This window comes from Magallana gigas, chromosome 7, assembly GCF_963853765.1.
Source record: "Magallana gigas chromosome 7, xbMagGiga1.1, whole genome shotgun sequence".
NCBI classification, from domain to species: Eukaryota; Metazoa; Mollusca; class Bivalvia; order Ostreida; family Ostreidae; genus Magallana; species Magallana gigas.
This window is the reverse complement of record NC_088859.1, coordinates 42747194-42772133: the sequence shown is the minus strand read 5'-3', so window position 1 is coordinate 42772133 and position 24940 is coordinate 42747194. Positions and strand designations below refer to the sequence as shown.

General features: G+C 34.0%; 3 protein-coding genes across 5 annotated transcripts; 2 read left to right on the top strand and 1 right to left on the bottom strand.

Annotated features, from left to right (window-relative positions):
• Positions 1 to 70: 70 nt before the first annotated feature.
• On the top strand, positions 71 to 4148 carry LOC117680348 (integrase/recombinase xerD homolog). 3 transcript variants are annotated; one of them, XM_034459044.2, is made up of 3 exons: positions 71 to 651; positions 2077 to 2140; positions 2987 to 4148. In XM_034459044.2, exons 1-3 carry the CDS (start codon positions 328 to 330, stop codon positions 3019 to 3021), a joined length of 423 nt encoding a protein of 140 aa, XP_034314935.1. In that variant the 5' UTR covers positions 71 to 327; the 3' UTR covers positions 3022 to 4148. The 3 variants fall into 3 exon arrangements, with proteins under 3 accessions (XP_034314935.1, XP_034314936.1, XP_034314929.1); XM_034459045.2 differs by having other exon boundaries at positions 2274 to 4148; XM_034459038.2 differs by lacking the exon at positions 2077 to 2140.
• A 1902-nt stretch (positions 4149 to 6050) lies between these two features.
• LOC105340732 (protein LTV1 homolog) lies at positions 6051 to 13837 on the bottom strand. Its single transcript, XM_011446912.4, has 11 exons — positions 13702 to 13837; positions 13398 to 13529; positions 13079 to 13216; positions 9644 to 9731; positions 9209 to 9350; positions 8869 to 9058; positions 8197 to 8324; positions 7822 to 7973; positions 7681 to 7733; positions 7062 to 7253; positions 6051 to 6502 (listed from the first exon to the last, which is right to left on the bottom strand). The coding sequence occupies exons 1-11, from the start codon at positions 13702 to 13704 to the stop codon at positions 6389 to 6391; spliced, it is 1332 nt and encodes a 443-aa protein (XP_011445214.2). The 5' UTR covers positions 13705 to 13837; the 3' UTR covers positions 6051 to 6388.
• A 329-nt stretch (positions 13838 to 14166) lies between these two features.
• LOC105340733 (mediator of RNA polymerase II transcription subunit 26) lies at positions 14167 to 24254 on the top strand. Its single transcript, XM_011446913.4, has 3 exons — positions 14167 to 14367; positions 15420 to 15494; positions 22263 to 24254. The coding sequence occupies exons 1-3, from the start codon at positions 14305 to 14307 to the stop codon at positions 24021 to 24023; spliced, it is 1899 nt and encodes a 632-aa protein (XP_011445215.1). The 5' UTR covers positions 14167 to 14304; the 3' UTR covers positions 24024 to 24254.
• The last annotated feature ends 686 nt before the right edge of the window (positions 24255 to 24940 follow it).

Here is a 24940-nt window from a genome sequence, read left to right as displayed (position 1 = left end):
TATATAGAACCGATCAGGTATAGACAGGTCATCGAAGAGCAATCAACCCTTTCGAACACGATTTTTTCTGGCCGTACTTATGACTGAGACGAGTTCAAGCCACGTGGGAGAAGAGCGGGCTTTTCATGCTGCGCCTAGAGGTTCACAACACGGGCCCGTTCAAGATTCCATGGATGATTTTACGACTGCAGAAGCATTGGATATCTTTTCTGACAAGCTAGAGAGAGCGCTGAGAAGGCAGAAACAGGAGATTGTCAACGAATTGAATTTGACTTCAAAATCTACGGAGAAAAAGAGCAAAGAAAAGAAACAACAACAGGAAGCCTTATGAGCGTAACAACCGTTCGTATTCTGGACAAGATTCGCAGGGACTTCCGGGACAGTTTTTTCGTCCGCATGGGCAGGATTTTGGATCAAGTTGCACCAGAGCAGAGTATGGAAGATATCCCTATTATCAGCCGTTCACTTCATCTCAGCAATGGTACAGAAAGGCGGCATCATCTTCAAGTGGAAGTAGCGGAGCAGCAGCCAGGAACATCTGCTTCTACTGCAACAAGTTCGGACACTGGGCCAACAAATGTCCGGAAAAGGGAAACGGCAGTTTCACAAACACAGCATCAGCAACAGCATCAGGCAGCAAACAATGACTTGGTGAGAGACTGTATTTTGTACAATGTGTTTGAATTTAAAAACTCTACTTCCTCCAAAGTTAAAGGCAATTTAAAAATGCATTCAGATTTTTGGGAAAACCAAATACATGCTTCAGATTTTATTATGAATGTTATACGGTATGGTTATTTTATTCCATTTGTAACTGAGCCGATAGCAGTGTTGCTGAAGAATAACAAATCTGCATTTCAGCACAGAGATTTTGTGGAGTCTGCTATTAATGAGTTATTAGTTTCAGGAATAGTTGAGGAGCAGACAGATAAACCTTTTGTTGTTAATCCTTTATCTGTAGCTGTTAACTCGGAAGGTAAATGTAGGTTGATTTTAGACCTTAGACACGTTAATCAATGTATTGACAAAAGAAAATTTAAAATGGAAGGTATTGTGCATGCATTACAAATGGTTATGAAAAACGGATTCATGTACAAATTTGACTTAAAGTCTGGGTATCATCATGTGGATATTCATAAATTACATCAAAAGTATCTAGGATTTTCATGGAAGTTTGAAAACAAAACCAGATATTTTATTTTTACATGTTTACCTTTTGGATTATCAAGTGCTCCATATTTATTTACAAAGTTACTCAGACCTTTGGTCAAATTTTGGAGATGTAAAGGATTTAAATGTATTGTTTATTTAGATGACGGATGGGGTATAGCTGAAGATTATGCTACCTGTGTAAAGGTTGCTATGGAAGTTGAAAAAGACTTGCATTGTGCAGGTTTTGTAGTGAATAAAGAAAAGAGTGATTTTAAACCTAAGCAAGTTATTAAGTGGTTAGGTTTTGTATGGAATACAAACTATGGAACTCTTGCAGTACCAGACGAAAAATATTTAAAATTTCAGGAAGATATTAAATTTGTTGCTCATAACAAAAATTCTGTTACAGCAAGACAGTTGGCTAAAGTTACGGGGAAAATTGTTTCATTTTCATTTAGCCTTGGTAATATTTGTTATATTATGTCTAGATACATGCACATAGCTATAGCAGAATGTTTATCTTGGGATCAGCTTATCTTATTCAATGATAATATACTTCAAGAAATTATGTTTTGGTTAAACAATTGTAGATTTCTAGCCAGAGTGTGTCATTTTGTAAGTGATAATCCTCCTGAGCAGATTTTATATACAGATGCAAGCAACACGGCAGGAGCAGGTTATTCTGTTAGAACTTTTAATTCTGTAGTTCATTACATGTGGACACCTGAGCAGAGGTGTCAAAGTTCTACATGGAGAGAACTTAAAGCTGTACAAATTACATTAGAAAGTCTTAAGAATATGTTGAGTAATAGGTTAGTTAAGTTGTACACAGATAACCAAAATGTTGTAAGAATTGTAGGGAAAGGCAGTATGAACAAAGAATTACAAAATTTAGCACTGTCAATCTTTACTGTTTGTTTGCAGAACAAAATTAGATTAGAGACAGAATGGATTCCAAGATATGAGAATGAAATTGCCGATGCTTACAGTAAGATTTTTGATTTTGATGACTGGTCAGTGGGTGATCATATTTTTGAATTGTTTAATAGGAAATGGGGTCCTTATGAGTATGATTTATTTGCAGATTGTAATAACAATAAATTGGAAAAATTTTATTCCAGATTTTGGAATCCAAATACAGCAGGAGTAGATGCTTTTGGGTTTGACTGGTCAGTTGGTAATAATTGGATTGTACCTCCAATTAATTTGATTGCAAGAACGATTAATCATTTGAAATTGTGCAAAGCAAGAGGGACTCTTATTGTTCCAAAGTGGCCGACAGCAACATTTTGGCCTATTTTGGTTAAACCAATTTCTGGAAAATTTCAAGATTTTGTTAAAGAATGGGTGGAATATTATAAGCCTCATATGTTTTTTCAGAAAGGGTCTCATGAAGAGAGCGTATTTGCTGAACCACAATTTCAAAGTAACGTGTTGATACTTCGTATCGATTGTACAGATTTCTGAAAAGTTTTTGCTTTGGTATTCCTTATTTTATAATATTATGCCTTGATTGGGCAATATGACTAATTTAGCCTTGATGAGGCATATGAACTGTTTAGCCTTGATGGGGCGCATATGAATTGTTTAGCCTTGATGGGGCATTGTGTTTGATTTAGCCTTTATGGGGCATATTGACTTAATAGCCTTGATGGGGCATATACATGATTGATTTAGCCTTGATTGGGCATTGTGTTTGATATAGCCTTGATGGGGCATTATGTTTAATTCAGCCTAGATTGGGCATTTTTCTTTTTTGGCCTTAATTGGGCATTGTAGTGTGTATTATGATAGTTTTATGTCTTAAACATTATTTAATTATTTATATTTTCAGCTTGCATGTACATTCTCACATTGGAAAGAAATTAGAGAGATTCAAGATCCAAGACTAAAGGAAACAGTGTTGGGAATGGGTAATATAGTACTGAACAGCAGATCTGAAAATACCTATAAAAAGTATAGAACTTATTTCCTGAAATTCAAGGCTTGGTGTAAAACATTTGATTTTCAGGATTTACCTGCTTCACCCTCTACAGTCGCAGTTTATTTATCTTATTTGATACAGATCAATTCTTCAGCAGCGGTTATTGATGCAGCATACTATAGTATTCAATGGACTCATTGCATAAACCTGTGTAACAATCCGTGCGATAACAGTCTAGTGAATTTAATTTTAGAAGGCGGAAAAAGATTAAGGTCCAAACCTATAGTTAAGAAGAAACCTATTACACCAGAAATTTTAGAAAAAATTATGGATAAGTTTTCTCAGGTTGAAAATTTGTATCACTCCAGACTTGTTTGCATGGTACTAGTGGGTTATGCTGGTTTTCTGAGGTACGATGAACTTGTACATATTAAGATGTGTGATATTAAGTTTCATCAATCTGGTTCACATATTGAAATCAAAATTGAAAAAAGTAAAACAGATGTGTTTAGACAAGGTAACATAGTCGTTATAGCTAAAACAGGAAATAAACTATGTCCTGTTAGTTATCTTGAAAAATATATATCGTACACTGGTCTTGTGTTTCAGTCTGAAGAATTTATTTTCAGAGCAGTCACATTTTTTAAGAAAGAAAATGTTTACAGGTTGAGTAAAATAAACAAGCCTTTGACATATACTAGAGCGAGAGAACTTTTGTTAGATGCTCTTAAAACTGTTGGAGTTGATTTCAAAGAATATGGTTTGCATAGTTTGAGAAGTGGGGGAGCTACAGCAGCAGCTAATAATAATGTTCCAGACAGACTCTTTAAAGTACATGGTAGATGGCGTTCAGAAAATGCAAAAGATGGATATGTTTTGGACAGTATTAATGAAAAGTTATCTGTTACTTTGAATCTTGGATTATGATATCTTTAATTTCTTAATTGCATAATTAGTATACCTTTGGTGTCGAACTGGTTGATAGCTCACTCACTCTAACACCTGTGTTGTTGTTATTTATAAAATACTTAGAATAGAAATACTTTATGTTCGGATGAGTGAAACGAAGGAGAACATAACGAATAAAATGTGCATGCAGCAGTGAAAATTCTAGAACATGTTTGTGTGCTTTTGTTATACAGAGTTTTCTCTGACGTGTTAAATAGCAGTACCATGGAATGGTATTAAACTTTCATCTGAACACTTGGCAATGCGTGATGGAAGAAGACATTTGTTGTAAGATGTCAGTAAACAATTTGATGTCTCATGTTTAGTCGGAAAGTCAATGCCCTGAACATTGTGTCTTGATATTACATTCAGAATGTACAGTAAGGATGGTAAACAGCAATATCTTTTTCATGTACAGTGTGTGTATAGTGCCACCTTTCCGTACCCATATTAGCATTATAAAGATAAGCAAAATCCCCATTCAGCACTTATATTCTCTCAAGGCACGACTTTATCGCCAGGTGCTCAACAGTGCGATTATTATAAAATTGCTTTACATGACTGAAGATTAAAAAATAGTAATTGGTCAACTGAAAACTTAAATCTAATATTACATACATGTTGTTTTTTCTCCTCTTTTCTTGAGAATGCCGATACAGTACTGTAGTCAATACAGAATCTGAAAAACCTACCTGAAATCTACACGATCCAGTAAACGGACATGACTGCGTGTGAATAAGGGCATTCCTTTAACACTTTCTAACTGCTTTCAAACGCATTGTTTAGCTAATCTAATAAAAACTGAAATTCAAAACTATGTTGAATAACTTCTACATTATATAAATAGTGCCTGTTTTGAAATTGAAATTGACAAGCAGGTGTCAATTTCAACGTTATCCTCCCAAACAGGAACTATTCATTTTATTATACTGAATGTCTTAATTTTAGAAATCTTTTACTGCTTTTATATAGAAATGACGTGAATTCTACGGCGAACCGTACACGCATAATTTACGCACATGTAACAATTCGTTTTGTTATACTTTCATGTTAAATACTGAAATCTGATTGGTTAAGACGCAGTTCTTAATCCTTTCTATTACCCTCAGCGTTAGCAACGCACTTAGCAACGGGTAACATTAAAAAATGTTACATGCGCGAAAATTATGCGCGTACGGTTCGCTGTAGAATTCACGTTATTCCTATATAAAAGCAGTAAAATTTTCTTAAAAATTAAGACATTCAGTATAACAAAATAAATAGTGCCTGTTTGGGAGGATAACAGTTGAAATTGACACCCCTCGAAAACCATTGTCAACCTCCGCTTCGCGTCGGTTGACAATGGTTTTCTCGGGGTGTCAATTTCAACTGTTACCCTCCCAAACAGGCACTATTATTTATATATTGTTACCCGTAGCTAAGTTTGTTGCTAACGCTGAGGGTAATAGAACAGATTATCAACTGCGTCTAAACCAATCAGATTTTAGTATTTAACATGAAAGCATAATAACATTCATTGGTGTCTCTTTTGTTCTTGACTTTGCATGGACTGTTTCATGGTGAATCAAAACTAAGCATCATTGAGAGCACGGACTCCACGAACTTGCATGGGCTGACCTCATTCATCCAAGTAGTTTTAATAACCCTGGTAACTTTTACACATAAATGGGAGAATCGGCTGTTCCTTCTGTCGTATATGCTGATGGGCAAAATCGATAATTCGTACCTGCTGGACTTGATGTATACATACCAACTGCATTCTTTCCTCTTTTTTATTAACAGACTTACTTCACTTGATCAATGCAAACCTTAAACCACCAATTCTACTGGTATTCTTTTACAGGAAATATATATTGCACCCCACATTTTCTTCTGAACACAGCATTTGAATTCTGATTCTTAATCACAGAATATGTCAACAGATAACAAATACCCATAAAGCTAATTAATTGGTTTACAGTAAGTAAATGTATCTTACTCCCACAACAAAACAGAAGGGACAATTATTGACAAAGAAAGACAAAGATTAAGAAAACATATGGATGACATTTAATATAATAACAGATGGAAAATATAAATATACATGTATATTCATAACTCAAAAATTCTTTTTATATCTTGCTAAAAGTCCACAATTTTCATAAACATCATCAAAAACAATAAAGCTGGGAAGCAGTAACTTCCTAATATGTCCATTCCTAGTCACTAATAGTCAACATATCTTGACAACACAGTGGAAAAACTTGCACATCCAGACAAGTCCTTTTCGGTGTTCACTTGTTGAGACTGACCATAATAGATGGGCACAGCTGCCACCTGACCCAGACTTTGACTTTGCTAGTTCAAGCTTCTCCAGTCTTGGTATCATGATAACTTAAGACCCTGTAAGTTTGTCTGTAGGTTGAGCTGCTCTTTTGTTTGTCGAACTTTCTCTGCACTAAATGCTTCTTTGTTGGCCTTTTTCTCCACTCTTCTTTCCTTTGAATACAAATATCCTCTTTTGTCAATCAGGATCAAAATTTTAAACTTTAAGCTAGATATTATATCTCTAGAACAGATCCCAGTCACTGATTCACCTTTATTTTTTTATGTTTTTGATAGATGTACATCACTTTTTCTGTCTAATATAAGACTAATTTGGTGTCTCTGTATACAACTACCTTAACATCTACCTTATCAACTATCTTATTAAAGGAATAAGGAATCATTCTTTGAGTATCATGAGGTGATAATTTCGGTCGGGGTGTGATCAAATCCAATAAAGCCCAAAGGGCTTTATGATAGATTTGATCACACCCTGACCGAAATTATCACCTCATAATACTCAAAGAATGATTCCTTATTACTCATATTAATATACTTTTATGCCATTGTTCAATTAAATATTTAAATATAAATAAGCAAATCCCGCTGGCGCCTCAATTATACGTCATTTGAAGTTATGGGTTTTATAGTACAAAATCGATACATAGTGTTATCAAAGGCAAAGACACTGGAAAATGTAAATATTTCAATTTAAGACCATACATCAACGTACCTTTCTCTCCTGCTTGGTGGCCTGCTTCCTCTGTTTCCGTTCCTCTGCTGTCTCATTTTTCGGCCGGTACGTACTGGCTTTGTCAGCCCGCCTACTCTCCCTCATTTCCTGTTCAATCTGTTTCCGCGTTAATCCTGGCTGTTCTAACACTCCCTCTGGAATCATCAGCCGAGATGTCAATTTGATTTTATCCTGTAAAATCACATCTAATGAATTTCACTGAATCACTGAAAACATTACTCTTTGGGGCACAAATTAAATTTCAGTCATCCAAAGCAGAATCTTTATATTAAAAGAGGTATGGGACATCTCCATATTATGATGTACATATACTTTCTTTCCAAATAAACAGCAACATTTAATATACTGCAGATCTGTACATCATGAGTTCAAAGTTGACTAGGTTTTTGCAAATATTCCAATAAGAGGTATATAAATTTCACAGTGCAATTAATGCTTGAAAGAATTGTAATGAATTGTAAAAGTCAAAATTTTAAAACACTTACTAAATTTTGAACATGATGTATTTGCATTTATGTCTAAAGGTGTCCTATATCACCTTCATACTTGTTAAAACTCTTAAAACTAAAAAAATTCTATATAATAAAGCTGAACATACTTTTCCTGGTTCCTCTATTAACTTGGGGTGGTTATAAAGATTTGAATATGTACCTGCAAAAGAAATAAAACATGATTTAGAGTAATTTTCAAATCACACAAATTAACAGACACGAGGACTTTATCTTCCTCTCTAGCATACTTAAAATGGATTCACAGTCCCATTTCTCCTTAGGCTTCTCTATCACCATGGGTACAAGGTCACCCCCACTGTCAGACTCCTCATCACTTTTGACCTCAATCCCAAGGTCGTCAGGTCGTTCATCATCCATCACAGCATGCAAGGTTCTACGACTGCAGATGAAAATTATACCAAAACCTTACTGCATAGTTTGCTTTAAACATGCATCTCCTTAGTATGATCCAAAGACAAAGAGAAACATATTCTCATTTTCATAAACAAATACTTGCTCTTTAATCAACGCTTAATATTTACATGTATGAAATCACTTTTCATAACTAATCCCTATTTATTCTGTGTTAGCGATACACATTTTATTATATTCGGTGAGCTCACTTATTCTCTTGTTGTTTTTCAAAATCTTCCAATATTGTGTCCAGCATGTGGCTGCCTTGTCCGACGTAACCATCGACATCTTCATTATCTAGAGCACCTATTTCTGTGTCCTCATATTGCTCATAAAGCTGAAACCAAACAAGTCCATAACCTCAGACATATAATTGATAGTTTATAAAGGCTGTTAAATATTGCCTGTATAAAATGCAATACAAGAATTTCTATACTCCTCCCATATATGAACCATTCCAAGTCTGAGATTCTAGAATTACAGTTGTTGCCCTTGATAAATGTGATGTGGAAAACTATTAAGAATGGCTATTTTTAGAACTGAGCAGTGGGAAAATGGCTTTAAAAATACAAAGACTAAAGCATCAACATAAAGTTTTTACAATATTCTGTGTCAATGAGATAAAACAACACCAAGAAAATATTTTGGTTTGATTAAAAAAAGGTTAACTTTTAAATCACAATGTGCTTTACTAAAATTTGATACACACAATTACTGAATCCCTTATGTGTGGGACTTTCAATTAGGCACATATCATTTAGGAAATAAAATGGAAAATGATTTGGCTTAAAAAAAATAAATATTTATAACTTTTTCTATATCTGCCTAAAAACTGTATATCATTTTGAAAATTAGAAATGATTTTAAATATAATCACAAACCTTTTCAAATCTATCATCTAGAAGAGTAAGTCCATCATTTCTCTTAATTACTGAGGACGACATTGAATAATTAGTGAACCGGGACTTTGTTTCTTCATCCATAAACATCTTTTCTCTGTCATCACTTCCAAAGTCATCATCAGAAAATTCACATTCATCAGAGTCAAAACCATCATCAGATCCATTTCCTCTGTACCAAAAAACAGTATAACTTGAACCATCCGTCATGATCAGAAAAGAGAGCAATTCAAAAATATTCATTAAATACATAAAAACTTTTCTTGCTTTTCATTTAACATTACTGACATGTATACTAATGTTTGCAGTATTAAAATCTTACTCATATCCCTCCTCGAATCTAGGACCATCTCCTGTGTTTGCCATTGATATGAAGTCATCCTCCAGCTGGTTTTCTGGGTCATTGTAGTCAAAATCATCATCCAGGGCCGCCACAATATCCGGATCCCAATCAGGTCTGGGGCCTGTAAAAAACAATTCAATAACCTTAGTATCAAACAAAACTAAAAACAAAGACAGAGTGCAGTGGAAAACTTGGTTCATTGTTTCCCTATTTACATGTATGTAACAATTTTGTTTTGGTACAGTGACTGCTTTATTCACATTTCACAATATTTTTTATTATTTTACATTGGAATTATCAACATAAATATCCAATAACCATGCTTATAAAAGGAAGAAAACCTTCCTAGCATGTCAAGTAAGCAAGTGAATCAGGGTAAAGCTTTTCTGTGCCTTTTATTACAAATGCACACACCTCTGATAGGCACTGCTTCATTCAGAAGTCCCACACCCTTCTCCAGATCAGTGGCAAATACTGAGGAAGGAAGATTAATCTTCACATTCTGAAATGCAAGGGATAATCTTTAAAACTATGTAGGAACCAAACCAAGGTGTAAATTGCAGTTATAAAGCTGCTTTGTCCAATGTTTTGGCCATTACAAAGTCTATAATAATTTTGAATACATACAAATCATCAGAAAAAGTTAATATAAACTATCACCTATACATTTACACCTGCAGATTCAGTCTCTTTTCAAAGGTAAAAATATTTCATGTACAAAGTTTTTTTTTTTTTTGCAAAGCGCATGCATCATGTAAGTGTGAACAAAAAAAAAATCTGGTTACTTTCCCAATTGCTTATTAATAGGTATTTCTACCCAAACATGCAGCTCTATCAATGGTGCCAAATTATTAAAATTTTGGTTTGTAACAAAATATTTGATCAGCTAGGAGAATTATTTCATAAAACAAGAGGCCCATGGGCCACATCGCTCACCTGAACAGCAGTTCCTTGTAACATTGCATTCGTAGCATATGCTTTTTCTATTTTAAACATTAAACCCCTTTCTGGGGACCCAGGTATGGTCCGAGGTTTATGGTTGGCTTGAACAACATAAATAGTAACATAGGAATGAAAATGTGTAGCACTGCGGTGGGACCGCACGTACACAACCTGAAAAACTGAACGTAGAAGAGTTCCACTTCAAGAGGAATAACTCTCAGACTGTACAGAACATCAAGAAAGATAACTCTTGGTTCCACTACATTAGAGTTTACACAATTTGAGGATCCTTGCATAGTAATCTCACAAACTGTAGCATTATAGTTCTCGAGAAAAACTTTTTAAATACATTTTCAATATATCTTTCTATGTTAAACTTTGAACCCCTCTTGGGGCCACAGTATTAGTCCAGTGCTAAAGTTTTAATTATTTGGAATCTACATTATTTAAGGATGCTTGCATAGTTATCTCACAAGCTGAAGCATTATAGTTCCCTAGAAAAAGATTTTTCAACATTTTCCCTCTATATTTCTATGCTAAACTTTGAACACCTCTTGGGGCCCCAGTATTAGATTGAGGTCACGGCTTTTATAATTTCGAATCTACACTATTTGAGGGTGCTTACGTAGTTATCTGACAAATTGATGCATTGTAGTTTTCAAAAAGAAGATTTTTAAACATTTTCCATATATACCGGTACTTCTACATTTAACTTTAAACCCATCTTGGGTCCCTAGTATTAGTCCAGGGGTCACTATTTTAAAACTGTTGAACCTTCATTATCCAAGGTTGTATGCATGATAGTAATCTCACAAATTGAAGCATTGTAGTTCTCGAGAAGAAGATTTTTTAACATGTTACCTTTATATTTCTATAATAAACTTTGACCCCATCTTGGGGCCCCAGTATTGGTCCGGGGGTCACGATTTTACCAATTAGGAATCTACATAAGCGAAGGATGCATGCATAGAAATTCCACAAACTAAAACATTGTAGTTCTTGAGAAGAAAATTTTTAAACTTTTCCTTTATGTTTTTTAAAATGTTTAAATTTTGAACCCCTCTTGGTGCCCATCAATATTCCGGGAGTTACAATTTTTTGAATATACATTATTTAAGGATGTACATGTATGCATAGTAATATCCTAAACAGTTGCACTATAGTTCTTGAGAAGAAGATTTTAAAACATTTTCCTACATATGTTAAAATCTAAACCCCTACTGGGGACCCACTTTTTGTTCGGGGGTCACGATTTTTACAATCTTCACAATATATACAACCTTTTGTGTATGTATTGGCATTTTTGGTGAAGTGGTTCTTGAGAAGAAATTTTTTAAACATTTTTCATATGTAGTTCTATGTTAAACTTTGAACCCCGCCTGGGGCCCCAGTTTTGGTCTGAGGGTCACAATTTCTACAATTTAGAATCTTCACTATATATACAAGCTTTTGTGTAAATATTGGCATTTCTGGTGCAGTCGTTCTTGAGAAGAAGATTTTTAAAACATTTTCCTATGTATTTCTATGTTAAACTTTGAACCCCGCCTGGGGCCCCAGTTTTGGTCTGAGGGTCACGATTTTTACAATTTAGAATCTTCACTATGTATACAAGCTTTTGTGTAAATATTGGCATTTCTGGTGCAGTGGTTCTTGAGAAGAAGATTTTTTAAACATTTTCCATATGTAGTTCTATGTTAAACTTTGAACCCCGCCTGGGGCCCCAGTTTTGGTCTGAGGGTCACGATTTTTACAATTTAGAATCTTCACTATATATACAAGCTTTTGTGTAAATATTGGCATATCTGGTGCAGTCGTTCTTGAGAAGAAGATTTTTAAAACATTTTCCTATGTATTTCTATGTTAAACTTTGAACCCCGCCTGGGGCCCCAGTTTTGGTCTGAGGGTCACGATTTTTACAATTTAGAATCTTCACTATGTATACAAGCTTTTGTGTAAATATTGGCATTTCTGGTGCAGTGGTTCTTGAGAAGAAGATTTTTTAAACATTTTCCATATGTAGTTCTATGTTAAACTTTGAACCCCGCCTGGGGCCCCAGTTTTGGTCTGAGGGTCACGATTTTTACAATTTAGAATCTTCACTATATATACAAGCTTTTGTGTAAATATTGGCATTTCTGGTGCAGTCGTTCTTGAGAAGAAGATTTTTAAAACATTTTCCTATGTATTTCTATGTTAAACTTTGAACCCCGCCTGGGGCCCCAGTTTTGGTCTGAGGGTCACGATTTTTACAATTTAGAATCTTCACTATATATACAAGCTTTTGTGTAAATATTGGCATTTCTGGTGCAGTGGTTCCTGAGAAGAAGATTTTTAAAGACATGCACCCTATACTTATTGTTTTGCAATTATCTCCCTTTTGAAAAGGGCTGTGCCCTTTATTTTAACAATTTATAATCCCCTTTCCATAAGGATGCTTTGTACCAAATTTGGTTAAATTTGGCCCAGTGGTTTTTGAGAAGAAGTTGAAAATGTGAAAAGTTTACAGACGGACGGACAGACAGACAGACGGACGGACGGACGGACGACGGACAACGGGTGATCAGAAAAGCTCACTTGAACCTTCGGTTCAGGTGAGCTAAAAAATATAATTTGAAGTATAAACTGTTCAAACCTAGTTTGAATTTGTATAAATTGGGTAGCTACTGAATTCATTCCTAACAACAATAAATATAATAGAACAGTTCAACCATATATATCCCAATAATATAGTACTGTTAATTTGTCAATAAATGTCATTTGTTGATATGATTAAAAATTCCCCATTTCCAACTGAATAACTAAGTACCAGTACCACTCCAAACTGATAATGAAGTTAGTTTGGAATTGTTTATTTTGTTTATATACATGTATATTACTATCACATACTGACATCCCATGGTGTCTTACCTTGTTCTCTCTTGGCACATGCTCTTCCAACTCATAAACTTCATTCACATCTTTTAAATGCTGCAGGTAATCATATTCATCGTCAAAAAATATGCCATATTTCTGTAGCTCTTCTCTCTTCTGTTCTGCACTTGGCTCCTAAATAACAAGAAAAGTTGTGATGTCTGTCATTTGTTGGGTCAGTTAATATACTATATCGGTTTTGCAACCTAAGAATTAGGCCTGTTACCAAAGCCACACCAGAGCTTTTTAACAGTTTAACTTAAAACTTTTCATACAACAAGTCTTAAACATCTTCATTTATGGTTGACAAGCATACCTTTTTCTCCACTGGCAGAAGAACATGTTTGGATGATTCTTCATCGGCCTGGAGTGGATCTCTTTGACTTCTGTGTACCAAGTGAAATGTCACAGCACTCTTTTTGTCAATAAACTTCTTCTTTTTACCAGGCTGGATAACATAAGACAAGTAAAATTTAATCTAAAAAAAAATTCATCACATCTCGTGATCTTTTTTAATTTAATAAACCATTTGATATTTATCACATTATATTGTCCCTTTGGATCATCAGTTATAATTAAGTGCATAAATACACAACAAATCAATAAACGTTACAATTTACCATTGTTGTCAACTATAAAAGATCATTCCCTATCTTGAAGATTGAAGTTCTTCAGGAATCCATGTGGACATGTGTTTTGTCCATCGGATGTGACGTTTATTTTAACACTTTATGTATGTCTAGAGGGTTTCCGATTATTTTTACTATTTTTGATTAACCAATGGAAACTCGTGTATCGAACAAAAATAAGAACCTGCCATCTATGGGGTATTTTACGAAGGGAAATAATCTCATGAAAAAATAGATCCAACAATAAAAAACGTTTATGAAGATTTTACTGGAAAAGAAAGTATCACAATAATTTAGATATTTTATTTTGATAGAATTATGGTCAATAATAATGTATATTTAGTTACAAAAGAAAATTAAATCGTTGTTTACGTCACACATGGCGAACAATCTATCACGTGATAACCACCTTGCGCACTGTTTTATCTGAGGCAGTAGTTCGTCATTGTACGTCACGCCAGTACAGAGAGGCTTCCCAGATGCCAGTGCGCTATAAGCATTTGCACAATGTATGGAAGTCCGCCATTGCGGTGGGACAACATCGGTCAGAGAGCTGGCTGAAATTCGAAATTTGGGGAGCTTTAGGGCATCCTAATGCAGCACACTCCCCAAGATCTAAAAGAAAAGCTGCTGGAGACTCTTGATGATGATAACAATGTAAGAAAATCGCTGCAGACGTCATAATTTGCAAAAATCTCCATCTTGTTCGTGACTTTCTCTATGTGTTTGTAATGGGACAAAAGTTTTGTGATCAACTCTAGTTAAATATATGAAATATTGCATCAATAAAACAATTTATATGATATTTATATATATGGAACAATAAATAAGATATCTTTAATTTTGAGTTATTTTCAAGTAGAGGACATAATGATGGTAAGGAATTACGTATTTTTAATGCAAAGTGAGGTAACTGGGTTTAAAAACGAAAAGAAATAGAAATGCGGTGGTTTTGTATTCATAGCTGTGTATCTTTGTCTTGTTATTAATTTTTGGATTACAAAGATAAAATCTTGTTTGAAATTGTTTAAGTTTGTTTAAGAAACGGAAAAACTTAATTGATGTTGCATTTCTATAAGTAGAAACATTGTATGTGTGTATTTAATGTATGTTGTAAGTGATATGGGAGTGATTGGAAAGGAAAAACATAATATGCTAGCATCAGCACTTTTCATAGACCCTTGCTTTAGAAAGCACATGAAACCATTTGTCCCCACATGAAATAAGTATCCCCCCTCAAAAAAAAGGTTTACATTATCATTACCAAGTTGAGTAAAATCTTGTTTAAACAATATTTCATTTAAACCTTCATTTTAAACTACATTTAATCTTAACAAAGAAATCATCCAGCAATGATAAAGGAAAGACATCAAATTCTTGTTGTAAGCTTACAAGAATAAATACATTTGGAATGTGTGAACTGAAAATTCTCTTGTGGAGTCGAAAATTTGGGAGTGTGCATTTTACACAAAATCAGGGATTTGACCTCCTTCTTTCTCAGAATAGCTTTTGAGGGGGGGGGGGGGGGGGGTGGGGGCTTACTGAGATAATTGTCATATATTGTTTATATTATATATTAATTTTCTTTGGGGAAAATCAAGTTGATTTTGTTCAAATTTTTATTTGGAAGGGGGAGGTATGTTTTAGATGATGTGTACTATACATGAGACTTATGGAAATCTTTTTGAGTGCAAGTTTATTTTTGGCAGGTTATTGACATGGACGGAGTGTTGGCCGTCATCACGATATTGGAAACGTATCCGATCACAAGAGACGTACTTGAGGTAACCATATTAAAAATGATCTGAATTGCAACATACCTTAGTATCACATGGCATCAATGTAATTGTAGGTCAATGTTTTATGGCATTAAGTTAAAAGTTCTAAATGTTTTGAGTCAAACAAAATCTAGTTTTACAGTTTCTTTGATGATGGCTTGTATGTAATAACTAATATATTTCATTTCAATGGTTTAACTTCATTATTGCTTGTTATACATGTTTCATTATTGAGAGAGGAGAGAGAAATGTATTGCTTGCAATAGTGTCACTGTGTGATGAATAAATTTTGGGGAAGGGGGTGTCATGTTTTTTGGGAGTTGATTTTAATCAACTCTTCTATGCAGTTACTCTGGCAAACCGAAAGTGAAACAGTGTTTGGACCTAAGCACAAATCATCACCGCTGACAAGATTTATTTCTCAGAAATAATCGATAAATTTGCTGTAATGAATTCTGAAGCATTGTTTTTCTAGGAAACTTATTTATTAATACTTTGAAAATAGTCAGATTTTAAATGGTAGGAAACAATCAAGACATTTTTTGTAGTGGTATGTATTCTTACGCTAGAGTTTACTATAGTATCGTTCAACCAGACGATCGGTGGTTTCCGTAAATCTTCGACACGCAGAGAATTTCTCTTGCTTGTCGGAGATTAATGTAGACAGCCGAGCGTCTGTTTGAATGAAGCTAGAGTTCAATATTGCTTGGATCCATACAATTTTTCAGAAATATTTTGATTACTGATACATGTACATAAGTTGATGGAATTAATAGTATCTTAAAATATTACACAACATGATTCATATGGGGTTTTCTCGAAATTCTATTCGGAAGAGTCCGAGTATTCATATTATAAAAACGTGCGTAAATCAAATACATATAAGAAACCACTTGCCATGCAAAATAACGTTATCGTTGATTCTAAAATATTTACATTCTCCAGTGTCTTTGCCTGTGATAACACTACATATCGATTTTGTACTATATAACCCATAATACAAATGACTCCAAATTGAGGCGCCAGCGGGGTTTCCTTATTTACATTCAAATATTAAATCGTACGATGGCTTAAAATTATATAAATATAAGTAATAAGGAATCATTATTTGAATATTATGAGGTGATAATTTCGGTCGGGGCGTGATCAAATCTATCATAAAGCCCTTCGGGCTTTATTGGATTTGATCACACCCGACCAAAATTATCACCTCATAATACTCAAAGAATGATTCTTTATTCCTTATATAAATGATAATCGATAAAATCAACTCCCGTCAGTACTTCAGTACTTTGATTTCTATATGTTGAGCATTTCGGAGACTTTCCAGTTTTAATGCCTGAATATTAAGGTTATCTACAGATGTTGATTTGTATTTTAATAGGGACAGATAAAATGAAAATGTTCATTGTATGGACTAATATAGAGTTACAAATGGTTCTATCATTACTAAGAGAAAGATTTTGATTGCACGAAGCTCCACTCAGATGACTCGTGTATTTCTTATTCAAACAACACTGCGAAAGGCATATTTTAGTGAAAAATTTAAAAGGTTTGCTTAAGGTACCTCACTACACCCAGACTTATACTTTTTAGGACACTACATCACAAAATGGCGATTTAAATATTTTGTTAAACTGTTTATATCGTTCGATTCGGTTGTATATCGTTGTGGCTAAAGTATTGGACTTCTGAATCGCAGATCATGAGTTCAAATCCGCCTGGAGCTTTTGTTCATGTTTTTCGGAAGTGTAATTTTTCATCGAAAATTGCACATTTTTTGCCTATTTGACTTGCATACTTCTTATCCATTATGATATAGGGTGATTTCACCATGCATCGGACACCTTTGGATTTTTCCCTTTGTTCACGCATCAACTATCGTCCAAATATAAATAAAACTTGTTTTAAAAGTTGCAGGTTTTCCCCTTGCTTAATTATTGAAGAAAAAATTTTGAAATTGTTAAAAATGTAGAAAATAAAGCAAATTAATGAAGCGTTGAACTATTTCACCATGGATCGGACAATATTTACCAAGCATCGGACAGCTATAGCAGTGCAGTAGAGATTAAAAATAACAACATTCTCTGGTTTTAATGCAAAAATACAAAGGTTCTGAAATATTAATTTATTCAATTGCAATTCATATTTCTTTTAATGTAAGTCCTTAAATCTACTTATAGGAATTTAGACTAGTGCTTCTGTTTAAAGGAATATTTATCATAAGGGGTTCTTTATCGTGCCAGCTCCTACAGGAACTTTGGACTAAAAAGGGTGTGTCCGTAAAACTCGATTTTTAAGTGGTTTGAGGAAAATGTTTGTATCAATTATTTTTTAAATTTATATTTTACTTCACATTTAAAATATATCACAAGGAATGGGCACATAATCTCCATATTATTAGAAAAAATCATGCAGTGAAAACTGTCCGATGCATGGTTAACTTTTGTCCGATCCATGGTGAAATGAACATATGGTGCAATAATGACCTTGACATTAATTGTTCAAATTTCTTGGACTTATTTTAATCAAATTTTGTTTCTAAACTTACTTCTTTCTAATTATTTTAGGCAGAGAGTGCATTTTCACTAATTCACAATCAAACGCACAACATTCAAATAATGCTTTAGTGTAAAATCTTCGTAACTAAATTTTCAATAATGGCGTGTTTGATGTCATTTTACGATGTCTATATTGCTATTTCTTTGACAATGTGACTGTCAAATTCTTAATAATGATAAAGTTCATTTGTTCTAATTCAGGAATATACAAAACAACACATGAGCGCATGCACATTTATTTGTATATTTATAAACAAAGTTGTCCGATCCAAGGTATGTGTCCGATGCATGGTTAAATCACCCTATATCAGAATCAAGTAATTTTCTGCTGATTTGAGAAAATATTTCAAGGTGTAGTGAGACACCTTAGATAAAATCATTTCTGATGGCTTATTTTGTATTTTGCCAGTGAGTCCAAATTAACGAGATGTATGACTAGCATAGAATATAAGAACTTCTTAATGAAATAATTGAACGTATAACGTATATATATTATTAATTTATTTGAAACACTTTAAAAAAATTGATTTAAAGGGACTAAATTTGACATATCATAAATTGTATATTTTTAAAGCTAATTAAAGGCCAAACATTTTTATGGGGTGGTAAATCTCAGTGAGTGCGGGGCTTAATTTCTTCCGATGTGAATGCCTCTGGGGTTCCCAGTGTACCTGTGGCTGTAAACGCTGGAAAATCCTATACACAGGAAGCAAATTGATACGTAGAAATAAACAAGTCAAAGTTGACCTAAGTTGGAATATCTTATCAAATTGTGTCTGTTAGGCAGTTTTATAATAGAAATGAACCCTATCTAGACATTTTTACATCAGAAAAAACACTCAGTACATGGTTTTTTATACCCCCGCAAACGAAGTTTAGGGGGGTATATTGGTTTCACCCTGTCCGTCTGTCCGTCTGTCCGTCTGTCTGTCCGTCCGTCTGTCCGTCTGTCCGTCTGTCTGTAGACGCAACTTTGTCCCCCCTATAGAATTTTTTATTACTGCATGGAACAGTTTGAAAATTTGTACATATGTTGAACACCATCTGAAGATGTGCACCTGCAATTTTTTTTAAGATCAGACAAGATTTAATGATTTTATGACAGTTTTCATTTTCCTTATTCTATATATTGTACACTAATGTTGAAAAGTAAGGGAGGTAATCCTTACAGATTTTATTAATTAATTAATAGAAAACACTCTAAAATATATTTATATAAATACATCCAGATGGAGTTTTTTGTCTTTATGTCTTAATTGATAAAAAAAAGAAATATTTTTTATAAGTATTCTATCAACTGACAATGCAAAGTTTTTGTTTGTCAATGGAGCTAATAAGAACATCAAAGACAAGTGTGGCTGAATTCATTTGTCCCAAGGGAGCCATTATCTGAGCCATGGTTCAGATGGAGCATGTGTTTAGGGGAAATTGATAATCTGTAAAATGGGTGATGGTTTTGGGGCTATTTTAAAACTGTTTCATGTAAACCAAAAGGTCTATCATTATAAGGAAATAAATAATATAATTATTAATAAAGAAGTTAAACTATTTTTAGAGGTTGTTTAAATTTATTTGTCAAGTAATTTGATGAAGTGACCCTATTGGGCATTAATTTAAATGAAATTCAAAATTACTGATATGATTGAAGTGTTTTGGCAATTTTAAAATTGTTTGTAATATTAAATTTTTTTTTCACATATTTTTACATAGTATGGTAATTATGGTAATGTTTTGGGAGTTTATTAAATTTAACAAGCCCATCAAAGAAAATCATAGTCCTATGGGATCAATTTTCTGATTTGGAGTTCAATTGTGCCATAGGAGAAAGTGAGGAAAATTTGAAACAACTAATTGCATCTGTCAAGACTCTTATTAGAAAGATATTGAAAGTTTTATCAACAGAAGAGCATTGCTTGGCTACCGGTATTTCTATTCACTGCAAAGGGAGGGTTATTGTCATTTTGTTGGTTTTTCTTTAAATCAATTAAATTAAAAAAATATATCATCAAATACATACATTTGTAAATGTATTACTGTTATAGATATGTATTTACAGTGAAATTCTGACAATTTTGATTTTAATTTTTCTTTGTTAACTTTTTTTTTTTTTTTTACATTTCTAGAATTTTTTTTTTTTGTATGTGTTCCAAACCTTAATTATTATTCAATTCAATTATTTGTCCCATTTGAAATTAGCCTAGCGGGGGTATTAGTCCCATTAGGACAGTTCTAGTTTAGCATTTGTTTGATTTTAACAAACAATTTCAGTATAAAACCAGACAATCAGCCAGAAAGCAGAAACATAGCATCGTTTTGGAAAGTGGGGTTGACTATCTTGACAAGGAAAAAAGAAAAAAAATGAAAATTCGCAAATCACAAACATCTTAATCTGTTGGGAGGGGAAGGGGAGTGCATATACCTATTTCTTAAATTTCACTGTTCATATCCCAATTTTCACTATAACACCGAAAGTGAGGGGGCCAACACTATGATAATTATTTAAGGTGGTATGGGACACCTGTTAATATTAAAGTGGATAAAAGACACTAAAATCCAAATACTTTCACGGATTTAGAATTTTAATATTTAACAATAACTGACCAAAAAATACATTTCCAAATTTTTTGGAAAGTTAAATATTATTAAAGACCAAGGGGAATTTGAACTCATGACGTACAGATCTGTAATTAACGCTCTTACTCGTTGTGCTACGCTGTTAAGTAACAATTTTAGGAAAGAAAACATTAATGATATTTTATTTGATTTATTGTTTATTTTGATATGAAGTACATCACAACATGGAGGTGTCCCATACCACCTTAAGAAAAATGCTGTGAGAAAAAGTAAGGGGGAGGGGGCAGGCCACGGAAGATCAAGTCAATCAAACTGAGCATTATTATTTCAAACTTCATTGACAAGCAGTATCATTTTGAAGTTTGTGGAGGAGGTTGTTGAATGTCCAACTTTTAACTTATTATTTCAAAGCCCCCAAAAATATATACAAACTATGCAAGAACCTAAGCTTCATATTTCACATTGTGAAGTCTGTGAAAATCTGTACCCATGAAACTTGAATGTCAGATGAAATAAATCTTCAACCTTCAGAACAGTTGCTGTTGTCATTGCCTTGTTTCTTTGAAAAATTGTTGGTATGGAAGTGACTTGATTTCAGATGTATTTAGGTAGTAGAGGAACAAATTCTTGATGGATTTCAGGCCTTTTAACTTGAGTATACTAATCAATAACCCAATGCAGGCCTAGAGTTTGCCTGCAAATTTCATTGATTTATAACAGGCAGGTAAAAACCATGGCAGGTGATATTGAATTTTGAATCCCAGTTGCTCTTCTTGTAAATGTGCATTTTCAAGTCTGTTTTTATTTTGTTTATGACTGAAGAAAAGCAATTTTTTGTTGTTGCTAAAATGTGATTGCTTTTATGTTAGTATGCTCATATCAGTATTTTAAAAGGGTTAGTCATGTTTAATTTTAATTAGACTATTTTGAAAACTGGTTCTATATTTCACTTTGAAATTATTGCACTTAGTATCAGTGCTTGTGCAAGGTCTTAAAAATGATTTGTACATTTGTTTTTCTCTGCAAACAAGTAGTGGCTTCTGATAAAAATCAGATGAAGATGTATAAATTAGTTCTTACATGCAAACTATTAGATGGCAGCATGAAACATGTCATGTCTAGTATTATTTGTTGATAATGAGTAAATGAGATAAAATTACAGACATGCCACTCCTGCTAATCAATAGTCTGCAATTGGAGAAACCTGCAAGATGTTGGCATTTAAAGGACTGATGACAATGTTTACAGTGTGCAAGGAATATTTTGCATCAGGTCTCGATAGTATTATTTGATTAGCAAATCTTTTCAGCCCGATTTTTCATCAGCAGAGACAAAATAAGAAAAGCTTGTATAAAAAAGTTACATTCAGTTGATGTCTTTTCGAACTACAGCATTGAGTTTACTATGACCTAACCAGTTGTTTAATGCTAATTAGTTTGTTCCGCTTTCCCTCATAAAAAAAGGATTTTTTTAAAAATGAATGTTTCTGAAAACATTTAAGACTCAATTTGACATTCGAATATTGAGATTGAGATTTTACAACAAAACTCTATTCTTTAGCTTTAGCTTTCCTATTACATTGTATAAATAAGGGTATATGTGATGTTAAAAATCATAATGAATTTTTTTAACTTTTCAGCAAACAAGGATTGGAAAGTATGTTAATGAACTCAGGAAGAAAACAGACAATGAACAATTGGCCAAGCGAGCAAAGAAGCTAGTAAGAAACTGGCAAAAACTCATCAACCCTGAAGTCAATGGAGATCATGGAGGAGTAGCTCCTAGTCATCCCAGTGTAGCAGCTTTAAGTGGGAATGGATCAAAGCCCTGTAGTCCAGCACTATCTCAGAAATCTTTATCACCAGTGGTCAGTCAGAATGTTGTGCGATCTAGTCTTTCAAAACAATATCCAGGATATAAACCGAATACACCCACCCAGAATTTCAACCAAAGTGTAAAACCAAGTACGCCCAAACTTCCGCAACCTCCAAGGAGTAAACCCAACACTCCAAACATGCCCCAGTATTTGAAATCTGGACTTTCTCCTAGTTTCAGTACAAGTGATCTTAAAGGTTATAGTACACCCAAGGCCAGCAAATTTCCGAAGCTTAACTCTGTTCATTCTTCCCCTGATCTATCATCCACTGTGATAAGTTCACAAACTGATCGACTAAGCAATAATGGCAGTCCTTCTAATGATGTGGAATTGAAAGGAAGGCTGTCAAGAAATGTGTCTCATGAGAGTCTTTCAAGTTTGAGTGGTAGTGTAAAAGATATTCCACAGCACTCACATTCCACAAGAGAAAATGGACGTTCTTTGTCTTCTTATTCAGGGTCTGTTCATGATGATCAAAGTTTAAACTCAAAAACAAATGTGGCAAATAAAAAGCGGACACGGAATGAAAACCAAAATGCGTCATCTAAAAGTGAGAGCATGTCTTACAAGACAGTTGCCAATGGATCTGCGGCACCTTCTCCTGTAATGTTCAGTGACAAAAGTATGCTAAACTCGAGTCGAATATCACCGTCCTCATCTACCTCTTTCAGTGGAGGTGGAAAACAGCAAACCTTGCCAAGTCGTCGAAATGCTAATCTTGCTGTCAGCACTGATACTCAAAAGCCTTTGGATAAGGCAATAAAGACTCCAAAAGTGAAAACTACATTACAAATAATTGCGGATTTGCGAGCTAAAAGCGGACAGTCAATTGGAAATCAAGTGATTCATCAGATTGAAACCAATCAAATTCAGAAGGAAAGTGATGTTCTACCCTCAGTTCTACCACCAGGTGCTCGACCTAAACGCCGTCGTAAACAGGAAGACCTGCAGATGTCATCCACACCTCTCAGGCCGCCATCAAGTCTAAGTCAAACAAAGCGGGAACTCGTGGAAAACTATCTGGAAAGCTCAATAACACCTAGCAGTGCTGTGGACATGAGCCCCTTTAAGTATGAGCTTTCTCAATCAGAATCTCTAGGCAAAGAGGAATCTAGCATAGATATTACTGACAGTTCAGAGGTTGACACAAGTTTCCGACCGTCTGAAGTTCAATCCAAGGAACATTATGATCTCCGTGACAGCATTAATACAGACACTGTTAAGAAAGAAGCGCCGCAGAAAGTACTCACTTTGGAAGAGATATACAGTCAGCTGAGGCCAATAGACTACAGTAGTGTGGATTATGACAGTATGGAGACGGAGGAGGAGGAGTGCGAGGTTCCAAAATGTGAGGAGGAAGTGAGTGAGAATGTCTTGGAGCGATTGCACAATTCAGAATGGAGTGAGGTGAATGGGTTGTATGATATCAATGGTGCTTGGAAGGACTGGACACAAACTGTTACAGTGGCATCTCACAATGATGAACCTCTTTATATTCTGCCATATGTTCTCACGGACGACTAGTGCAGAAGAAATCCGTGTTTACAACTAATTTCTATTTTTTTCCCTTTCTTTTTTTAATTTTATTATGAGTTAGTGCAAATAGATCAGATCAGTGCTTTCAAAATTTATGCAGATCTATGTAATATTTGTTGATATATTTAAAAGATCTTTAATTATGTGTTTGTATCTGTTCTTGTATTTGTATAACTTTCGAGGGAAGTAAAACAAATAAAGAATTAAATCTTTGATTTATATGGTGTTGCAATTTTCTAGCAATCTTTGTATCAGTTAGGAAAACTGGTAAATAATAAATCATTAATTTATATCATTTTTGTTTTTAATCAAATGAAAATGTATTTGAATCATACCGCAAATTTAGTAATGAACGGTTATTTTTAATGGAAAAGTTTTTTTGCAGATGAAAAGTTGTCAAGTTTGTTCAAACCATGACCCTTTTAAAAGTCAAAGTGCTATATTAAAATTAAAAAAGGCTATTATTTGTAAACTTTTATAAGAACGGTATTTATATACTTGTACATTTATTATCCTAATTTGAAATTTTGAAACCAAACTTTGCACAAGCATCATTGGGCAATCGGTATTTATTTCAAGTGTGTTTAATAAAAGGTCAAGTCCCTTTGCAGAGAGAGATAATTGGTTAATAATATATTAGTATGCTAGGATGGGACCACAATGTGTGGATAAATTTTTACATAAAATTTACAGGGAAAATCTTCTCAAAATCAAGTTGGTCAGAAAAGCTGCAACTTGTATGGAAGCATCCAGAGGTAGTGTAGATTTAAGTTTGTTCATATGTGGACCCAGGGGGTAGGATGGGGCCACAATGGGGGTCAAATTTTTGCTAAGGAAGTATAGAGAAAACATTCTTTAAAAATCTCAAACCCACAAAGGCCAGAAAAGCTGTTACTTGTTGGAAA